At 48.2% G+C, this 22,268-nt stretch overlaps 1 protein-coding gene across 2 annotated transcripts in view; it reads right to left on the reverse strand.

Moving 5' to 3' along the window:
- Positions 1 to 19,889, reverse strand: part of SLC8A1 (solute carrier family 8 member A1) — a 124,718-nt gene extending 104,829 nt beyond the window's left edge. For both annotated transcript variants that reach the window (XM_032682579.1, XM_032682578.1), the window contains exons 1-2: positions 19,834 to 19,889; positions 7,614 to 9,443 (exon numbers count right to left, since the gene is read on the reverse strand). In XM_032682579.1, the coding sequence (XP_032538470.1) occupies positions 7,614 to 9,436 (1,823 nt within the window). In that variant the 5' untranslated portion in view covers positions 9,437 to 9,443; positions 19,834 to 19,889. The remainder of the gene's footprint in view (positions 1 to 7,613; positions 9,444 to 19,833) is intronic.
- Between the last annotated feature and the right edge of the window lie 2,379 nt (positions 19,890 to 22,268).

Raw genomic sequence — 22,268 nt, forward strand, 5'->3', positions numbered from 1 at the left:
ACAGTGTGTGACTAGTGCACACCAGTGTTTTAACAGGAGCAAATAACCAGAGGAATCACTCAAGCCCTCCAACCTGCAAAGAAGCTTGCTGACAAGAATGCCATAAAATTTCAACTACCTCTAAAAAAACCCCACAGGTAGTATCTCTGCACTGAATTCCACTCAGCTGGTCCCCACCACTGTTTTCAGCCACCTGAGAGATCTGCACTCAGAAGACCTTCCCCTGGACAGGACTTTGCTCTGATGGGGTAGGCATATGCCATCAGTTCCATCTTTCTCCTTCCAGCACCCAATTCACAGGGATCCAGCCATACCCCCATTCTTTGTTGCTGCTTTGTTTCCCATTGCCAGACACATTTTATTGTTACTTTGATTGTGTAGGAAGGAGTCCAGACATTATGGAAAGGGAACCATATAGGGACTGGATGGAGGAGGCCCATGCTGGTTACCCTCTCACTTACACAGCAGTGGGAATATTTTCTCTCTTACACTAAGATATTTTTAAAACGGAGAATGCCGTTATTATTTGTTGTCACCCAGGATCCAGCATTGCCATTCTTGGAAACCAGCACTAAGCCTCAAATGTCATAGTCAGAAACTTCATTAGTATAGTTTTTGATATCTCTCAAGATGTCCTCAGGCTAAATGGCATTTATGACTTGGAGAGGGCTGACCTTAACTCCAGCCATACCCAAGACTGCAAAAAAGAGAACATACCCAGTAGTACCAGCACAGCAAGGCCGTGCACCCAGCGCTGCAAACACTGTGGCTGTGAAAGACTGTTAATCAACACTCCTCATCTGAGAGTACTGAAGAAACACAGGTGGTTTGGCAAGACCAGACTGTGAAGGCTAAGCTAAAACCGTTATCCTATGGAGAACGGGGGAAGGAGCAGAGAGAAGGCATAGGATAGGTGACTTTTTCCTTGCATGGCAGTGATGTGCATGTCCTTGCTAGTGAACACATGATTTTGTCCCTGGTGTGAGCAATGCCAGTAGAGACATATACAAGCCAGATCCAGGCATGGAAGACTGTGCATCGCCTCTGGTAGGCCTGCCTGACAAGGGCAGAGCAACATCACATCCCCCTGTCAGCAGAGAGCTGCCTGATCGTGCTCTATCCGCCTGCAGCATGTGGGATAATGCCTCTGGGCTCAGCCTCTCCCTCTGAGGAGGGTCTGCTTCTGACTCAGTCCGTTGTCTGGCAGGTCCAGCTTCTCTCTGTTTGGCTTTGGATAACAGCAGATGTTTCTCTGCCCATCTGCACAGATGCTTGGATGCCGTCTGTGGTCAGCTGTCTGCTTTTTGTTCTGTCACTCTCGTTTTAAGCCCACAAATTCAGCCCTGCTGCTGCAAGAATACTGAGTGCCATCCACTGAGTTCAAACCCGAGGGCAAACTGACAGAGGAAAGAAGTCTATTCCCAAGCCAGATGCACAACTTGAGCTGCACTTGCATCAGGATCCCATGTACTAATGAATTACCTCTCCCTGTTCAAGGTTTTGCCACAGCAATGGATCCCATGTGCACAGGAGGGAGAGGGGCGGATGACAGATCCGTTGACAAAACCTGAATGTCACTGCTGATGCCAATGCTGCTGCCAGCAGTGCTCAAGCACATGCCAGGGAAAGAAGGGTCTGCAAAGGGGGACAGAACTTCTCCTATCCCCCATTCTTGTCTCCCCAGCAAGGAGCTGTGCAGCAGTGCTTTGCTCCAAGAAAACTTTCCCATGCCAACAGGCTTTGCTAGGGTTGTTGTTTTAATTTTTAAAACAAGCCTAGATCCTGCGTTTTAGAAATTACTACAATGCATTTAATAGGTAGCCTTTTCATAAAGGAGCACAGCGGATGTGTACACAGGCCCTGATGAAGCTAATAACTACCTCTCAATGGCTTTCAGGGAGTTATTACATATTTAAGATCCAAGCTCCCTTAATCAACCACAGAGATGCAGCTGGCAGCAGTAAATTGCCAACAACAGTTCATTACAAATAAGGAAACATTGGTTTTTCAAGGACAAAAACTGTGTCAGTTGTTCAGCGAGAGCTAACCACTCTTGTCCTCACCCTTCTCCCCCTCCTCATTCACCCCCAGTGATGTACTGGCACAACTTGCTTCTTCCAATGACACAACTCTGCTGCCTAAGCCCCTCCACAGGACACATCACCAAATCAAGTTCCTAGATTTCCTGACTTATTTGGGCAAACAGCACAGTCTGCAGCATCCCATGCTCACTCTCCCCAAGCACACCACAGGCAGGACTTTTCCTACGACACCATCATGACATGCGACAGGAGCAGACCCACTGGCTCTTGCTCCAGGGAGCAGAGGACCAGATCAAGCCATGAGATGCTTGGAGACACAGCTGCAAGTATGTGCTTCACAGGCTTGAGACCTGTCTTGGGCACAGCACAGTGGGAAGGTCTGTTAACAACACGTGTTCACACCTCATTTCCTTGATGCCTCCTAACAGAAACGTGTGGGGTTGTCCACGCAGTTTAAGAGATATGCCCATGGCTGGGAGATATTAAGTCATGTTCAGGAAAGACTAAACATTGTTTGACTTAAGAGGAGAAAAAGAAAAGACAGCCCTGTTATAGCTGCATCTTCCCTTCTTAAGAAGGAACAACCAACTTTTGGCCTTCAGGAACCAAAGCAACGATTCATTTCAGACCCAGTGAATTTTCCTCATCAAAACTCCCCTGGAAAGGGAAACAGGCCCCCATACCATGCCCCAGTGTGGAGCAACACAGCTAATCAGATCCCTGCTGTGGGCCACAGCCAGGGCCACCTTCCATAAGCTGGACTTCTACTGGGAGGACCAGGAGCACTGGTGCTCCTGCCAAAGATTCAAGCTCTAGATCCAGGTGGCCATATTTGTACTGCCTGCAAATCCCACTGGGACAGGCAAGACTTCCAGTGGTGAGGGGAAAACACTCTCTAAACCCCAAGCTGGGCTCTAGAAGTAGGCCAAGTAAGAGTTTAATCTTTGTTTGGTCTCTTTTGATATCTCACACTGTGCTGCCAGATATTAACCCTATGCAAGTTGGGGCTGTTCAGTGAGGGGATGCACATTGGTCCAGCCAAACAAAGTGGGACCACAGAGAGCAGGAGAATGTGTCCAACAATGAAACCTTCAAAGTGGAATGTTTGTTTGCTTCCCCTACAGCCTGGTTTTAAAGCTGTGTCTCTGCCACAGCAGAAGACACCCTGCTCTTCAACTGCATCCTACTGCAAGGCTGCCCATGCTGAAGGCTTTATTTTTTTTCTCTGAAGCTGCAGGCCGTAGGTGCAAAACTGACATAGAGGGGTCTCAGGGCTGTCAGGATATTGCTTTTGCTGTTTCTTTAGAAATACCTCACCCAACTTCTTTTGGAAAAGAAAAGGTTCCCCTCCTGCCACAATCTATATTTACTGACATTGACGTTTTTAAAGGGCTCTTGGGAGGAGCCTATGTGATTTCTGGGGACACTTTCCCTAAAAAAATCAGAGGATTTAGCTGGTGTTTTTGTCTCTTAGCATTCAACTCCTAGATTTATGCTTCCAGAGAAATACCGAAGCTGACTTGGGCAAGTCAGATTCAGTGGGCATCTGTGTCACTTCCTAAACCTGCAGCAGACATCTCTTATAAAAACAGCTAAACTGTATACTACGAACCATGAGATAATTTGACATAAGATTTTCCAAGCATTTATAGGTATGAATGCATTGGTGAAATACAAGTTTGATTGGTTGTCCACATAACTGTATGTGCCATCTTCCTCATTGACATTAATGCAGTAAAACCTTTTCTTTTAGGATGTGTGTGCAGACATCTGGAACGCAGATTGTAACAGATCTCTAGTTATCTCTGAAGGTTACCTCTAAAAAAAAATTACAATTTTTTTGAATATGAAAGAACACACTGTTTCCATATAGCTTTGCAGTCACCTCTGGAAGAGGTACCCCTCCTGATGCTCCAAGATAAAAAGGAGAAGAACTGATGGGATATCAGCTGAGAGGAATGCTTCCTTCTCTAATATAGGAAACTGGACTTCTTTTGAATTATTTACCATTCAGTCAGGAGATAAAAATAGCCTGGCTAGATGAACCAGGGACCTCTTCTATGATCACAATAGCTGTAGTAGGCGAGTGGACAGGAAGAGCCTACAACTACACATCTCCATGTTCTCATCAAGAAAGTTTTATTTCTTAATGGAGACACAAGACAAGGCTGGAATCACCTTGCTGAGGAGGGTCCCAGAGGGAAGGCTCTCTCTTACACTTTAAATCATAGTACCTTGTCCTACAGCAATGTCTCATAGCCCCAGGGACCAGTACAGCAGAGACTGTACAGCAGGGACCAGTACAGAGACTGACCTTGCTGAACCCCAGTCAAACATCTTAAGCTTTCCCACACAGCTTGGAACAATTTGTCATGAAAACACAGGTTACCCCTTTGCAAAACGCATTTAAATGCTGTTTCTTTCACTCGGTAATATGCATCCACTGAACACACAAGCTGTGTTTCAGGAACAAGGAGCAGAAAAGCATCATTCCAAGAGGCATAGCTGGGATAAAATGTTCCACAGGAGAACCAGCATCTTCTCCACTACACATCTTTTTTGGTAGCCTCAGAATGAGATGTTTGTTTAAACGAATGAAGTAGCATGGCTTCAGCAGTTAAACAGCTATTTTGTGTACTCTGGGAAGGGGGACATCAACAGACTGCCAAATGGGAAAGTCTCTCTGGACACTGCAAACAAACAACAAATTACGTAATTAGGCTTTTTTGGAACCGGAGGAAGGTCTCCAGAAGATCAGGGTCCTTCCAGCGCTTTCTAATTTTACTGGGACTTACCAGCAAGCCAGCCTTCTAATAATAGAGGCTTGTGAATGCTTTTCTTTTATCTTCGTGTTTCCCTGTACTGCCCTACCTTTGTTATTAGTGCCCCAGAAAAACACATCTTACTCAATTTTACCAAGCTGATTGATACAGACCTGAATGGCAGAGCTGAAGAGGCACTAAAGACCTTTAGAAAGGGCAGCAAAGACATCTCCTGGCCACCAGAGCATGGGAAAACCTGAAATTTTAGAACTCTATCGAATCCAATGTGCTAGGGAATTGCACCATTCTACGTAACTGTGATTTAGCTAAAGCACGGCACTATAAAGCAGTGACAGAGTAAACAGGCTGTAGCTCTATAATCCACATATTGTGCTAGCATATCTTCTTTATTACCATTGGAGCAAATTCTTCCAAGGGAGGATGCCTGTAAGCAGCAGCTCAGTGTCAGGACCACTCAGCCTCTGTGCTGCAGGGCTGCCCTAAATTTGTGCCCAAGCAAACATGGGCCTGCAGGAAATCTTCTGCAAGTCAGATTGTACCATCCAACACCTGAACATGGACTGTAGCACCTAAGTTTTAGACTAGTATCTACTGCCTTTCAGATACAGATTGGAATATATACTATGAGTTTCATTCTGTGCATGTCCTCTCCCACCTGAATGCAGAAAGCCCTTTAGTCAATACCTGGCCCTGTAGTCACCATCTCCTTATGCACCATTCCCCAAGCATCTGTACCACACTGTGAACTCCTAAAATGGTGCTTCCTATGTATCGTCCCTCCCTGTGATTACAGGGAGAGACAGTTCAAAGGCAATAGAGATATGATGGCATCTGCACAGAAAAAAACCACACTGAAGTTTCTAAGAAAGCTGTTTTCCCCTGTTTTGTGCCTGCAGTGCACATTCTGACAGCCAGTAAAAAGAGGAAGGAGGAGGCTTGCTGCCCTGGTGAGGGCACACCAGCACACCCCAGGAGGCCAGGCAGCAGACCCAACAGGATGTGGTCAGCTCATTTCCAGCACACCCCTTGGTTACTGCCCTGTTGGCAAAAGTCAGCAGTGGATAGTGTAGTGGAGGGAAGGCCACCACCAGAGGCAGTAGGCACAGCAGTGCCAGGGAGAAAGCATCACCATCTCACTGCACAACCCCACATCACAAACTGAGCACCAAGAGACAGCATGGACATAGGTCTTGGATGAAGGACAGCACAGAGATCCTAACCAGAGTGGTGGATACAAGATAAGGGGGAGTCCCAGCCCCTCTGAGCACATTTGTAGAGCCTGTGTGTTTGGCCTGCCATGTAAACATGTCACATCCCATGGGAACTGAGAACAAATGTCAAAATCTAACTACTAGTAACCCAGTTTTGCCAGTGCTGAGTGACCTGGATAAAAACTAAAGAGCCTTTGGGAGATGTCTTTATAGCCTAGTTCATTGCATCTCTGCAGACAACTCCCTGCTTCTCCCCAAATGGGAAAAAAATATAATCAAATAACTGCATTCCTCTTACTACAGTTATCATTCAGGAACCAAGAAGTATGTGCTCTTGACCCTTGCGTGAGCAACATGCATGTTCCGGCCTCCAGATTGCTGGAGCTCTGAACTTCTTGCTCAGTTTTTCCTGGGAAGTCAAAATGCCAACTGGTATAAATCCTTTTTTCTTCCTCTTACTTTAGGAAGTTCTATGAAGAAGTTTCATTCTCCCTCTGCACACACAGCAGATACAGGTAACAGACAGAACACAAAGACCAGTCTTGGCACTCGTCATGGGTCCGTCTCAGCTCCCAAGAGACCAGTAGTATAATACATAACAGTCAGGCCAAAGTTAGCTCTTCTCCAACACAGCAGTGCCCTTTATCAGTGACTGCTTTAAGTTCTATGCGGTGGTTTTGTGCTACAGAGATAAGTCCCTGTTGGCAGGGATTGATCTGCAAACACAGACTTTACTGTAGGAACAGCCTGAGGCTGGAATAACAGGACTCCCAATGCCTGCTCCCCCCAGAACACCAGCTGGGCAAGGAAATGTCTTCATGACATACCAAAGGATAGACGTTTTCTACCACGATTTATTGAGCTAGTTTATATTCTCCACATAATGTAATAAGGCTACAGCACTATTAATTTTTTCACCATTCACAGAGCAAGACTCTGAAGTAGCCTCCAACAGCTTTTAGCCTCTTTTTCACTTTCAAGCAGTCAAACGTGGTTGCAGTTGCATCCTAACCATGTGACTTCCCTACATGACAACATTTTTTCAAGACATGTATTGGACAATGACCCAGGCCTACAAGCCTTTAGAAGAGGAGGAGGTAAAGTGACCTTCAACAAAGCCCTGAGCAGTAGAACAGACTGCGGTCCAGTCATGGATGACATGATCCTCAACAGGAAAGAGGAAGTAGGTACCACAATTCATATGTTCAGTTTAAGCCCTTTGCAAGACAGGTCCTTGTGACTGGGTCGTCACAGGCGTTTTGGTTTTGTTCTCTGCTCCACTGCAGAGCTGAGGCTATAGAGCTCTGCTCAGCACATGGGTAAGGTGCAGGAGGTTGGGCTCCCACATCAGTACCACCTCCCTGGTGCTAAATGCTGGAGTGCCCATGATCAGGCACTCTCCGGCCTGTTAGCAAGGCAGGAACACAGAATTTCAGGTTCCCCAAAGCACATATGGCCATTCATGGTTTACTGCAATATGCTGGCACCCAAACACTTCTAGTGCAGCTCTGGGAGCCAAGTGCATTTTATTTCAGGACAAACAGAGACTGTAAGGAATAAGTAAAACCTTCACTTACACTATCTCATCGTTCTGGAACTCCAGCTCCCCACAGGTGTCTTCGAAGTCCTCTCCTCCACCTTTGGCTGAGCCTTCAATGGTTTTGTAGGGCACAATAACATTTCCTCGTGCACCAGAGGTTCGCAACACTTTCACTTCCATGGTTCCTACACTTTCACTGATGTGAGTTACTGGCTCCTCAAAGGTGAAGATACCAGCGTGGTCATCGTCAAAAATGGTGACAGTGGCAGTAGATGGTGATCCCAAGCAGGCAAGTGTTGAGACACGACTGGCCTCAAGAACGCCCTCATCCGAGGGCTCAGTGCTCACACGGACGTTGCTGAGATGTACCAGGAAGTTCTCATCCTCCTCAAATATGTCATCATCGATTATGCCAACACGGATTTCCTTCTGGGTCTCTCCAGGCTTGAAGACCACTGTCCCTTCAGTGAACTCATAGTCGGAGCCGGCATTAGCCGTCCCGTCCTCTGTCCGGAAGTCAACGTACACTGTGTTGGTCAAGTCACCTCCCCGGCGAATGATGGTCAGGGCCACAGTGCCACAGTTCTCCAAACACTGGTAGGTACCCTGTTCAAAATAGAGCTTGCTGATGGGATCGTTTTCCGTCACCTCACTGTTGACCTCGTGCATGCTGACGGCTTTGCGGGCCTGGTCTGCAGCATGTCTCTTCAAGATGTTGCCAGCTCCGGTCATGAGCCGAGTGGCCTGGATGCGGTAAAAGGCCCTGCTCTTCTGTTGCTGGCTCAGGACCTGGTAGTTGGCCAACTCAATAAGCTGTTCTATTTCCTTGTCTGGGTGCTTTTGTTTCAGCTCCTTCAGGATCCGAGCCATTTCCCTTCTGGCTTCCTCATCATCCTGGTCTTTCTCATCCACTTCCAACACCAGTGTCCCATCCAAAAAGTTCTCCACATGAGAATTAGCAACCTTTCCGTCCATCTCGATATCAGCTTTGGAGGAGGGACGGTCACCCTCGTGCTCTATGATCATACCTCTCTGCTTGCCAGCTCGGTATTTCTTGTAGACGTACTTGTAAAACAAAAGCCTCCTGTCAGCTATCCAGGCAAACACCACACAGATGGGGAAGAAGAAGAAGGTGAGCAAGCCTTCCCAAACCTCCACAATCCCAGGTGAAGACACAGATAAAATAATGTAAAGCCAAGTGTAGGCAAAGATGCTCCAGGCCGCCGTAACAAAAAACACTCGCAAGTGCTTGATCTTCCTTATCTCTCCATCTGGAACCACGTACACACATATCGCAATGATGACAAACATGTTAAAGGCAGCACTTCCCACAATCGTGCTTGGCCCCAGGTCCCCCGCTGTGAAGCCATGGCCGCACACTTCGATGACGGACAGGAGGATCTCAGGGGCGGACGAGCCCAAGGCCATCAGTGTGAGATTGGAAACGGTCTCGTTCCAGATCCTCACAGTGGTTTTGCTGGTCTCACCATTGGGCTTCTTGATGGTTATTTCTCGCTCTTGGGATGTAATGACTTCAATGGAGGACATGAAGCGGTCAGCTATGATAGACACTCCCAGGAACATGTACACCATTGCTACAAAATACACTGTTGCCCGAGCGATTTTGTCACCAAATGAGGGGTCTTGGGGTTCCCATATTGGTAAAATCACACCCTTTTTGCAGATGTACGAGCCAGCACACTCCTCAGTGTCATTCCCTGGCAGTTCACTGGGGCTCTCCGCATGTATGCCATCTGCATGGAAGAGCAACACCAGCACAAGGAGCTGAAAGCTCACTGGGAAGGTGGGTGGGTGAGTTACTCGCGACATGGCCACTTCCTCCGAACAGATCCCAGACATCCTCAACCTTCAGAGACAAGAGGAAAGATGCATTAAGTGAGGTCAACCAGAGATAACAGATTTTCCTCTCCAGTCTCTTTATTTCCCATTTTTCCCAAACATATAATCAAGTTATCCTGTTACTCAAGAAGACCCATTGAATGAGCCCATTTTGTTATGATTACTGATGTTTTTCATGTAGAAATTATCTAGTTCAGTCATCTGAACAAGGGTGGATTCAGATGCTACCACTGGGATAACACCTACCCCCTTTAGCTACTATGATGTTTCTTTCTCTTTGCTGAAAGCCTATTTGTTCTACTGCATTTTCTTGTTCCTCATCTAATTAAAGTCCATCATTCTGCTTCACAGCTGGTAGAAGTGTTTCCCATTTCAAAATTACAGTGCATTCTCTCACTGGAATTCAGGGTAAGAGCAGGAGAGGACAGAGAATCTACTATCCCCTCATCATGTTTAAAAAATATTTTTATACTTGCCATTTTAAATCACAGTAATCCATGTATTTCACAGCCTTTTCTTGCTCACAGTCCTCCTAAACATCTACTCCACATCAGAAATCTGCACAAAGTGAGCTCTCAAGCCCCGGCAAAACCTTATTCTTAACAGTAACTTGGTCATAAGGTACACCAGAAGGGCAGTCTGTAATTAATGATTTTGGAGCCATTCCTTCCACAGCGCATCACTTTGCACCTTCCCAAAACTGGAAAGAGCCCCATATGCATCGAAGCCTGGCTCTCTTGGCATGCTTCGAGAGGAAATATGTCCCTGTGCTCTTTTCCCACTAGGTCAGCTTTGACGGCTTCCCCTTCAAGGGCCTTTCTCACTCCATTTACAACATCAGTCATCAGGCATGACAGCTGTACTTGCCCTTGTCCTGCCTCAGGATTTTCCAGCAATGTAGAGGAGCTGTTAAAGAGGTTTGCAGTTAGTTAACAGTGCATAAACCGACAGAACAGATGCCTTTAAGTACAAAGAGATGCTTAGTGCAAAAACCCGAGCATGCTCAGTGTTACATTCTCAATTTTACTAGCCAATAAAAGCCAGATCCCTAGTTATTAAAGCTATATTTTCTCCTCAAGGAGAGCCTTTGCTATACTATGCTTCTCCCGTCCAAGTTAATTTAATCACACAGTGCTTAAAATGTTTTCTATGAAGAGAGGAAAATGAGTACATCGATATCCTGACTTTGCTGGGAAATACAAAAAGCTGAACTGGTTTTGCTCATAAAAAACTCACACTCCTGAAAGGAAAAAAAAATGTTCAGCCATGAAAGGTTTTAACTTCTGAGAGAAAGATCTTATTTCCAGGCCCATATCAGAGATGGGACACAAGCAAGAGACACAGTCAATGCCTCCTCAAGTACAGTCTTCACAGCGCCTGGCAGGTCTCACTCTACCATTTGCCATCTGCCTGGTCTCCAGCAAAAACACACCAGGTCTGACAGCTCACAGCTGCATGCACTGGGAGACACAGACCAACCCATTCACACTAAAGGTGGCACCCAGTGACAGCATCCCAGCTGTCATCGGGGCCCAGTCATAGTGATTGGGACCCAAATGGGATGGCTAAGAATACCTTTCCTCTTCCTTCTGAAAGAGGTCTTGTTTCACAGCACAGCTGGGACTCAGGCTGCCTCTCCAGCCACAGAACAGGCTACACATGCTGCATTGCTGACTGCAATAGTACAGGCAGGCATTCCTGAGGAGAAGAATTTACCCTCCTAAACAGGAACACACCAACACCTCCTTGAAGAAAAGCACCTGGGTCAACCACCACCCATCTCCTTCTCCCCCATGACAAATCGCCCCTCCTTGTTAGGGCAGGGGCATATTATGCAGAGACAAGGCTGTGCACAAGTGAACACCTGACTGGAGGAAGCAATAGGTAGCATCCTGCACCCATGTTATGGGGTCTACTCCAAAAGAGACATTGTAATGACGGATCAAAGCCCTCTCCTCTGTTTGCTTTTATTTATGGATATTGTAGTAGGATTATTGGTCTGGAAGAATAATAACTGAGAATTTATCAAGGCAGTTTTATATAAATGACATTTTCTCACCAGGAGCTGTTGGTCTGCCTCCAACCCCCACTCCACAGCCTTGTAATTAAGAAAAGAAAAAGATACATAGTGGAGGAAATGAGCAAGTCAGAGAGCTGGGTGATAAGAACAGATAAGATGAACAAGAAAAAGCAAATCTCTTGTAGGAAGACAGATTTAAAAGAAAGTTGTTTGTGTTGGAAATCCTGCTAATGCTACAAAAAAAGTTCTTACTGCTGGATTCAGAAGCCCTGAACATTGCACCCCTGATCACAGTCCCTTGGTTCCTTCCACTTTCCCAAATGCAAACTGTAGCCACTGCTTACAAACGCAAAGTAAAAGAAATGAAAACATGATGTTTGTAAAGAAGAGTGCCTTGTTGCAGGCCATTCAGCAGATAGCTAAGTTAAAACAGATGTGCATTCATGGTCATTGAAGTTTAGCTGAAGCATGAATTAGTCACCCAACATCTGTACTCCTGTGTTTCACACTGCTCCAAACCAAATCACAGAGACACTTGATAAAGGGGCTGTCAAAACACAGGCTGACTTGGTACCTACTCTGTTTATCCCAGATAGCTCGCAAGTGTAGTTTTGTTTCCTTTTTAAATATGTAGGCTTAAAAAAATTCACTGTGGGCATAAGATATTACTCAGCTGCATGGTTCTTCACCCTCTCCTTCTAAAGGGTAGTAGTTTCTTCAAAAAATGCAAGAGCATCCACCTGCCCTTGTTCGGTTAATATTTCTGCCTGTGGCAAGTCATATCCCTGCACATGTACAATTATTCAAAGCAATCAGGCATTGTGAAATCCCCTTGGCAAGAAGAGAAAACAGATGGTTCTAGAAAAAATATTATGCTTTGGGTCACTGATTTAGGTCATAGGAGAGTCCCATCACACTTTGGACCAAGTCTACAATTTCAAAAGGATTTGGGCACTGGAAGTCTCATCCAGAAAAAAAGACATGCATGAAATCAAATTAATAAGTCATTTGAACTTTATTTGCCATGTTCTTCCCTTTTAAACATTCTAATACAAGCTGGTTTGGGGTTTGTTTTTTTCTATTTGGTTGGTGTTTTTAAATCAAGTCCCATATTTTGTTAAACAGGAGGAAAAAAGGCCTAGAGGTTTGCACCTGAGCACTCCATCTTTCTGGCATTTTCAACCAGCATGTCACATACAAACAATATTTTTCCCTCAGATGGCAGAAGGTAGGAAATGTGGAACTTTTTTGGAGATCGCAGAGGGACAAGAAATGGCCAGAGCTTTGGAAGAGAAACCCATCGGCCGCATCAATGTGCCTTCTTTGATCAGCAGTAGTGTACCCCAGCTCTCTGCTGTACTTTCTCCAGCATTTTGTGGTGTGGTCATCAAACAACATTGACATACTATCACCAGCTTTCCTACTTAAACCAATTCACAGTGAGACTCAGGAATTAGGGAGGGCTAGAAAATGCTTGTCCACAACATGCTAGTTACACACATGCAACCAGAGCCTGGCACTCAAAATATCTCTGAGAAGCAGCTACTATTAAATCATCGTAATTTCTTTATTTGTACAATCCAAAATAAACAGCTTGGTCCCCAGAGACCCTCTTACTCTGCATTTGCCTAGGGTCTCAGCCCATGGTCAGCACACTGCTGTAGGAATATTCCCAGACAAATCATTTACATTATTCTACAATGAGAAGCAAGGCTACTAGAAGAACAGCCCTTCCTCCAAACCCAACTTGGTTAGCTTTTCATTAAGGTGTCTCAATTGCATTTCCCATCCTGGCCATCAACAATAAAAGCGAGTGCGGGTGCTGATGCTGGCAGCCCTGGCAAACCCTGCCTGCCAGTGGTGCTCATGGCCTTGGAGGCACTACCCCAAAGCCTCTGGGATCAGATGGATCATGGCTGCACTGGGCAGAGACACGGACTGCTCTGGAGCTCAGCGCTGGCCATACACGTGTGGTGAAAAATCCCAAACTACTGTCCTGGGCCAGCACAGCGCTGCCCATAAGCACTGCCTGATGCTCAGGGACAGCACCCAGAGCCCTTTTTACCACTACAGGAGTGGAACTGCCTTGGGGCTGCTGGAGAGCTTTAAGGGAAAGCTAGAGCTAGCCAGGAGAGACAGAGACCAACCTGGGTTCTCCTGAAGTTGCAGCTGCGCCCCTTCCCTTTTGCAACAAGCTCCCCAGGGGTGCCAGCAGGCCACTTTGCATAGTCAGGGAGAAAAGCCCATGAGAGCATGGCAAGCTCAGTTTAGATGTAGCTCCTGGCCAAGGGACGTTGGTCCAGCCTTTATTCCAACCTTGGTGTTGTGAAACACCAGGAGGGTAGTTGCTGTTTACAGCAGGGCTAGGAGGATTGCAGAGATACTTGCCTCCCTGCATGACAAGGGAGCTCTAGGTTTTACAAATTGGTAGGAGAGAGCTCATGTTGCCAGCTCAGGCTCCTGCCCCCCAGCTCAGGAGCTGCCAGATAGGGATGAAACAGCCTTTTAGACTCTGCTCTGACAGCTTTGCTCCTTCAGGCCGGCTTGTCGCTGCATGCAAAGTGAGCCTGAAAGCTGCTCTGCATTTAAACAAAGTGCAGCTTTTGCTTTGCTGCAGCCCCCCAAAAGTCCCATCTCCATTGGGGCATTTCAGCCTTGAAATATCCACCGTAAGACCCTTCCTGTTATTTTCCTACACCTTTGTATCACACACAGGTCTATGACCATCTGCAACACACTGGAAGCACTGTTATTTTTAAAGAGTACTGAAAAAACACTGCTAATCCAGACACTTTAATTACAGAAGGATTGGGCAAGGAAGACAATGGCCTAGGCTCACAAGGAATGAGTGGCCACACAAAGAGAGACTGAGAGACTTTCCATGGAGAAATTTTTTCCCAGCATTCAATAGAAAACCTGTACAGAGCAGCTGTAACACAGCAGCGTTCACACCATTACAGCCACTGCCGATGCTACCCAACAGTGCCTACCCCACTGTGACATCAGCTTCATAATAAACATCACTACTGTGGATTTACTGGCAGCTTGTATGGAAGAAGGTGTCCTCACAGCTGTGTCACTGGTGTACAGAAGGTTGGAGCAGCACCCTCTCCCCACAGGGTGCCTGGTCACTTGCTGGGGGCCAGTAGAAAGTTTGCTGTTCACGTGACAGTGGCTGCATTTCAGCATGATGTGGGAACACAACCAGGAGCATGTTGCAACACCATGGGGACTCCCAGACAGCCCTTCCACATCCCATAGTCAGAGACTAGTCAGAGAGGACCTTTTCCTAGTGAGAGTGCACTGCTGCAGAGAGACAGAGAAGGCAGCTCAAACCACCCTTTGCTGGGGCAGGAGAAAGACAGTCTCCCTTCAGCCAGAGAGGCCAAAAACTCACAAAGAAGCAGCTAGCAGTTACTGCAAGGCACAGCCAGCCTGTAAGCTAGAGAAAGAGAGTATCAAAGCAAGTTAGCTGCTCACTTTCCTGCCACTGTCCCTGGGTAAAAGACATCAAGCCCCAAAAAGGCAGGCTCTCCTGGCCAACGAGTGTCCCCCTCCCCGCCATGCCCTATGCTCCTACCCCACGGCCAGACCTGACATCTCCAAGTCGCAGAACCCCTTTCCCAGCTTCTCTTGCAGCAGACCAGCACTTAAAGAGTCTACTGCAAGCAATAATCAGAATTCCCAGGAGAAAGCACTGCATACCTTGCCTCCACACATGGGACTTACACCCACTGCCCCATCTCTGGAGGGCTAGTAAACCCTTCCTCTCCTGCTGACCCTTCCTGGCCCTGCTGAAGCCTGTACACTATGCCTCATTGAAAGCAGCAATCTGCTTTAAAGCAGGCATCTTGGGCAAAGCCTGTACTAAGAAAAGACATGACTGTAGGAAAGAAAAACCCCACCAAATAAATTGTATGGTCTCTGATCATCAATCAGTAAATCAGGCAAGAGCCCAGGTCCAGCTTCCTACAGCCAAGGGACACAAAACAGATGCCAACAGTCCTGCAAGGAGGTATGGGGTGCTTGGAGATTTGTCAAGGCAGCCACAGGCTCTGCTGGCTTCACTACTGATCTTGATGATGACCCCATGGCACAGCTTCAGTAAAACTTAGCTCCTGACAGCTGTGAGATTTAGCCACCAAGGCAGGAAAAAGACCCTACCCCCACACTGGCTGTACATCCAGGCCCATGGAGGAGGAAAGCTGCTAAATCCAAATACTCTGTTGCCACTCAGGGCTGCACAGCGTGAGGGCACTTTAAACACAGCTTGGAAAACCCTTGGCTCACTTCCCTGCTCCAGCTCTGCCTGGCTCCTGCTCCCTTCCACCCAGCTCTGCCACTCCAAAACAGGCACAGCCTGTTGGCATCCCCTGCCCATGACCCTCCAGATCTCCACATCAGGAAAATGATTTCCAGGCCATCAGCATCCTGATTGCATCAGTACAAAAAACATCAAAACCTTTCCAAATATAGTCAGAGGCACAAGCCCTCCATGGATCCGATCAAGTAAAATACACATCAGGCCACCCTGTTTTCTGTAAAGGACATTAAAAAGTAAGAATAATTATCAGTCTGCAACTGATTTTTCCAAGTATCCTATCTCTTCAATGAAGCATCCAATCTCCTCCCACAATGTCCCCAGCAACTTTCCAAAATAAACAGATAAACAGAGAAAACAAAACATCCAGAACATAAAATTTCAACCACATTGGATGAATTTGGGGGCAGCTTGCAGAGAATGAGTTTGGAAGTGTTTGTCAGGGAGATTACAGTCCTGCTTTTCACTCACAGAGACCAAGTGTCAAATTGTCCCTTTCCCCCATGACTCAAGATCTCAGCAATGAATATGCCAGAAAATAAGAAGCAAGGGAGAAAAATACTACATTTCTCTAGGGTTGTCGGGCTTTTTTTTTGGTTTGTTTGGGGTTTTTTTGTGTTTTTTTGTTTTGTTTTGTTTGTTCGTTTGTTTTAAAACATCTCCCTTCTTACTTGCTGCTGTCTCCAGACCATTTCTCTATCCCCACCACCTGCCTTTGGTCTCTTCTTTATCAAGCAGCATCAGGCTCTTCCCTATGATTCCTCCTCGGTTGTGAATGCCTTCCTCTCTGCCCGTGGATCTCCCTTGCTGATTTAAGCACAGTGCAGTCTGCCTGGTCTCCACGAGCCAGCTTTGAGGCTGCCTTGCCAACAGACTCCCTGTGCGATCCCAGGGCAGCCCTTTATTTCCTTGTGCTCCATGTCTCCCTATGTAAAATGGGAAGAGCATCTCCTTAGAGTGCTGGGAGAATAAAACACTGATAATAAGCCTGAGGCTCCTGAGTAGCCTGGGAAGGAAGTATCTGCCCAGAAGTGCCCCAAAGGGACTAGAAGGGAGAAATTAACAGGCCTGTTGCTTTCTTCTATGCCTGTGTCCATTCCTACCTCTGTGACTATTTTTGCATTGGGTTTGTAGCTGTGTGTGGGTCCTCTGTGCAGCAGGATGCTCTCCTAGGCTCTGCAGGAACAGAAAGCTTCAAGGGATAAGAGACAAATCCCCAGCCCCAGCTCCCTGTGACCCTCCAGGGATGAAGAGCTGGGAGGCATCCATGGGAATGTGTTGACCTGTGATTCGGACATGATACTAGACAGAAGCTGGGCAGGTTAGTCTGGGCAAAGGCTCACCTTGGCATGCTTCATCCACCAGCTTCGTGACTGGCCCTGGCTAGGGAAGGGTGATAGCACCTCCCGGCAGAGTTACCGTCCATAGGCACAGCTCTGGCACGGCTGACTCTAGAGGGAGCTGAATGCTAGCGCCGAGCAGACGCCCAGCTTTTAGACCCCCAGATCTCAGGAAAGGGAATCTAAGCCCAGGTGTGTGCCAGGCCTTTGTTACCTCAAACACAAGGTTAACCACCTCTCCCTTCTCCTTAGATTCCCCCTCCTTCTCTGTCTCCCCAGGAGCTCTTTGCAACACCAAATCTCACTTCTATTTGTAGCCAGGTTTCCTTAGGAAGCCAGGCATATGAAATCACAGTTTCCACGTCTGTCTGTCTGTTCACATCGCTCCCCCCTCTTTCCAATTTCAGCTAAAATCACCAGAGGGATAGAGATAGCAGAAAAAGCCAAGTTCCTACAAGCTTCCTGAAAATAGCTGGAGAGATACCACTTATGTCCTCTGCAAGGGAAAGACTGGTCAGTGGGCTCAGCCCATGCTGCATGCCAGAGTCTCAACAGCACAGCACCCTGAGCACCCTGCAGCAGACCCAGGTGGAGCCCAGATTTGCACAGCTGTGGGCACCAGTGTCCGTGAGCTGGGAGCACATGCAGATTACAGCACATAGAGTTGAACAGGGCTCCAGGTTCTTCCCTATACCAGTCACAAGGAGAACCATAGACATGTGTTGTGTATGACCAACCTGTTGGTTGGCTGTTCAGTGATGCTTGTGTCTTGGGGGTCACTGGGCTTTATTCCAGGTTCTAAGTTTCTTTGGGATGCTGGAGAAGAACAGGTTTACCTTGGTAAGCCATGACAGTATCCCCTCAAAACCACAGCAGAAAACCAAATTCTGTCCTAGATGCAATGCCAGAAAATTGCAACTCTGAAAGCCCTGAGCAGATCTGGACACTACAAAAGGCAGAGAAGTGGCTGTGCCTATATAACATCATTTAAGGTGATGTAGAGACTCCCAGGAGCAAGGACATAAGCCAAAGTTGTGCCATGTCATGTACAGCAGTACCAGGAGAGAAAACCAGGTGAAGCCTGTTTAAGTCTCGGGAGTAATTCACAGCCAACATATCACAAAAACCTTAGTGAAAGTGGGGGGAGAGAGAAGAAAGCAAAGTTTCATCACCTTAAAACTGTGCTACTTGGTGTTGGCATTCAGAGATGCTCGACATAAAGAGTATGTCCAACCTCCTCAGGTACCTTGAATGCAAACCCTGGTACAGAGGAAGCTTTGGCCAACGTGGCTTCCCAACACTGACTTAGGAGTTGTTTACGTCTCCAGAGAAACAGAGCTGGTGGGGTGTAAGAGGAGTCAGAAAATGCATCAGCTTTCCTGGGGAGTTGGTGGTGGGGGTTCATGGCTTGGCTGGCAGGTTATGGCTCTAGAAATGCTAGATTATTTCCCTATTTGGACTAAATGTCTGTGTTGAACAAGGAGCAAAGCTGCTATTGAAGAATCATTCGGAAGGAAAGGGGAGAAAGAAACATTTCATAGGTGCTCCCAAGGGACTACAAATGCCTTTCTTTGGTGATATCCACTTCCCCAGCCAAAGCCATATAGAACAGCTCTTTTTTTCCTGCATGCCACCATCACATCAACATGCAAGTGTCCCAGCTTCCCTTTTCTAAATAAAAGTGCATCTCTCCTTTTTGTGGTGGTGACAAAAAGCACATGAATACCTAGGCAAGTGTCAGGAGAGCACTCAAAGAATCCCAGCCTCTCTCAGCCTTCATTTCCATTACCTGACTCACAAATTTCCAACATCTGGGACTGGAGGAACATCTTCCTGCAAAGCACAAGCAAAGAGGTCCCCTGAAATCACACACTTGCACCCACATGCCTGTGACCTTGTGGGTTTACTACAGCTTTCATTTTCAGACTCCAATTCTCCCTAGTGCTTGCTGCCTTTCTGCAACATTTTGGCAGTTTGCTTTCGCCTTGGAGACAGAGCAGAGTGTGGAGTTGTTTTGCATGGCTCGGTGGGGAGGGAAGCAACAAGGCTGCGAATAAAGAATTAAACTCAAGATGACGGAAGAGCCCCAGCCATGCTTCCACCTAGACAAAGCCTACGTGATGAGCGCTGCTTAATACCAGCCCTTAATAACACATGATGCTCGAGATGAAAATGGAAATTTCAGCGTGGCTGCAGGTGCCTCCGACCACTCACCTCAGGAATCGCTTCAAGGCAGGAAAAGCAGCCCTGCCTGGAGGCACGCACAGCCCCGGCCAGGCGGAGGCACCGCACCCCGCCGCGCACGGGGGGATGCGCCCGTAAGCCCCCCGGGGAAGGAGATTTGCTCCGGCCCCCTGCCCGACCCCACCTGCCCAGCAACGCCCGGCTCTCGGGGTAGGGGGGAGGTAACACCGCGCTGCAGCCGCGCCTCCTGTCGCGACATGTCGCGATTGGCCGGCGGGGGAGGGGGGCGAGCCCCATCGCCTGCCTAAAGGTGCCGTGGCTGGGTTGTAAAATACATTCTCTGGTGTGTGTGGATGTGTGAGCATCCTACCCCCGCCTCCCCATCGGCTCCCACACGGCTCTGGGTCCCCCTCCCGGCACCCCCCAGCCTCCCCCGGCACTCCGACGCCGGTGTAGAAAGCAGCGTCCAGGCGCCGGGGGACCCGCCGCGCTGGGCAGGGCCGGGGCGAGGGCCGGTCGGTCTCGGTCCTACCTGGCGGGGGGCAGGAGCGGGCGTCGCCGGGGCCGGATCAGCAGCGGCGGGGCATCGCGGCGGGGCGGGCGGCGGAGCCCCGGTGCGCGGCTGAGGCGCGGCGGCGGGCGGGAGAGAGAGAGGGAGGGAGGGAGGGAGGGAGGGAGAAGGGAGGAAGGAAGGGAGGGAGGGATGGAGAGATGGATGGAGGGAGCGCGCGCGCACACACACACACACACACACACACACACACACACACAACGCGCGCAGCGCCCCGGGGATGCGCTCAGCCGGCCCGCCCCGCAGGCAGCCTCCCCTCCCTCCGCCGCGATGCGCGGGCAGGGAAAGACCTCCCTCCTCCGCGGTAGCAGCTTCAGCCCTCCTCCTCGTCCCCCTGCTGCTGGAAATATTTCCCGATTTCCTCCTCGGATCGAGGGACTTTGAAAGGCAGGGCTGGCTGCGGACCCACCCCCAGCAGCCCTGCCTTCCCTGCTTGGGGCAGTTCCCCAGCCCTGCCCTGCCTGCCCCCAGCCCTGCCCCTCCTGACTGGGACAGTTCCCATCCATGCCCTGCCTGACTCCAGCCCAGCCCACCCTGATGGGTCAAGTCCTGCACGCTGTGGCTCGTCGCATCCCCCCGGCCGCCCTGCAGCCTGCCAGGACAATCCCGAACCCATTTTCACTCTGCAGGAAGGAGCGAACCCTGGGGGAGAGATGGCGAGAAGAGAAACACGTGTGTGTGCAAGGAGTGCCTTGCTGTGCCTGTCCCCGTGCCCCACACTGTTGCCCATGGTCCCTGTGGGGAGGCAGGAGGCCAGGAGACCTGGATTGGGACTCACTTCCCTATCACATCCTCAGAGTTGAGGTGTTTGCAGAGGACAGTGGGGGACATGGGGTGATAGGCAAGGAGCATGTGGATCAGCTAGGACCTTCCTGGGAACTGCCCTCACATCTGGCAGTTTAGTCAGCCCTTAAACCCACAGACCGTCCTGTCCCCACAGAAGGGTCATCAGCATTGGGGAGGTCCTGCAGGAAGGCAGCAGCCTGGCAGAGAAGGACTTACTGCACCTCAGGCTGGCCCAAGTGTCCTTCCTGTGGGCAATTCCCCTTTCACCATGCCTGAATAACTCCTCCACCCTTCGCTGGCTCCAGCAAGGAGCAGATGAACCCATTGTCCCGCCCTCCAGGCAAAACTCTCTGACTTTAGGAACTTAAAATAGGACCAGAGCTAATAACTCACACACTGGTCATTGCAAGTACCCAGTGACCTTGACTAGCCCTCTACGCCCAGATCCTCAGGTGCAACAAGAACTGTGGAAAATCAAGACATTATTTTAGCTCCTGCACCCTCTTAGACCTTTTCCCTCTTATCTTGTTAGCTGTGCCTGTGATTTTTGTCACCACTGGTGAGACAGAAACCCAGAATTTTATCTTTGGATTTTATCTTACTTTTCTTCCTTACTTTCAAAAAAAACTTATTAAGATTTTTGCATCATCATGTCCTTCAGCAGAGATGGAAAACTAAATTTCTCTTTTCAAGATGAGATATAAGATATGGACAATGACACAAAACTCCTTTGTAAAGCACTTTGTGATGAACTGACCAACCAACAAACCAGCTACTTAATGTTCCAGCTGTTATTGATATTATTTAATTTTGGTCTTACTTTAAGAGCTTATTGCCTACATATGGAATGAAAGGCATTTCCATATAAGAATTTGGTTTAGAAAAAAACCATGATTTTGTGTCCAGTAGCTAATTCTGATTTTCTGTCTCACCTCTTTTGATTTAAAACTCTTCAGAGGAGGGATAAGGTTGCATCTGTCCGTGTGGGGTACTTTGATGGTACTCAATTCTCCCAGCAGGGCCATTGATATAAAATGAGCACAGCTAAATGTGTACGGCACGCAGAGTGCTGTGCTCGGATCAGGAATTGAGCAGAGCAGTGGATGTGTATCAGTGGCATTTGGTTCTGGCAGTGGCTGCAGGATGCAAGGTGCTGCACAAGCTGGCATGGCAAAAGGATAGTGTGAGCAGAAAAAAAATTGGCATGGTTGCAGCGAACACAATCCCTGCTGTTGCTTTTCACCCTGCATACTGAAATCTAATCATTGCAACAGTAAGCAGTGGAACTCAGATTTTAGTCATGAAATTCTCCCTAAAGCTTCCCATTTCCCTCAGTGATGTTGCTGACCTATTTCCAGCTCTTTCAGTGAATATAGTGCCCAACCCCTCTGGATCACCAAGACTAAACTTTGCTAACGGGGATCCACTGGTAAGCTGCCCTCTTAAGAGCCAGGCACATTCTCAGTTCCTCCCAGCTCACCTCTCTCTGCAGCTTCCAGTGAGTGTTCCTGTCTCCCAGTGCCTCCTGCTGAGATCCTTAGTAAGGCTGCTTCAGCTGCGGGATTTTTGTGCCATTCGAGGGAAGCTGAAGAAAACAAGAGTTTGTCAGT

Source organism: Chiroxiphia lanceolata, chromosome 3, assembly GCF_009829145.1.
Source record: "Chiroxiphia lanceolata isolate bChiLan1 chromosome 3, bChiLan1.pri, whole genome shotgun sequence".
Lineage (NCBI taxonomy): Eukaryota > Metazoa > Chordata > Aves > Passeriformes > Pipridae > Chiroxiphia > Chiroxiphia lanceolata.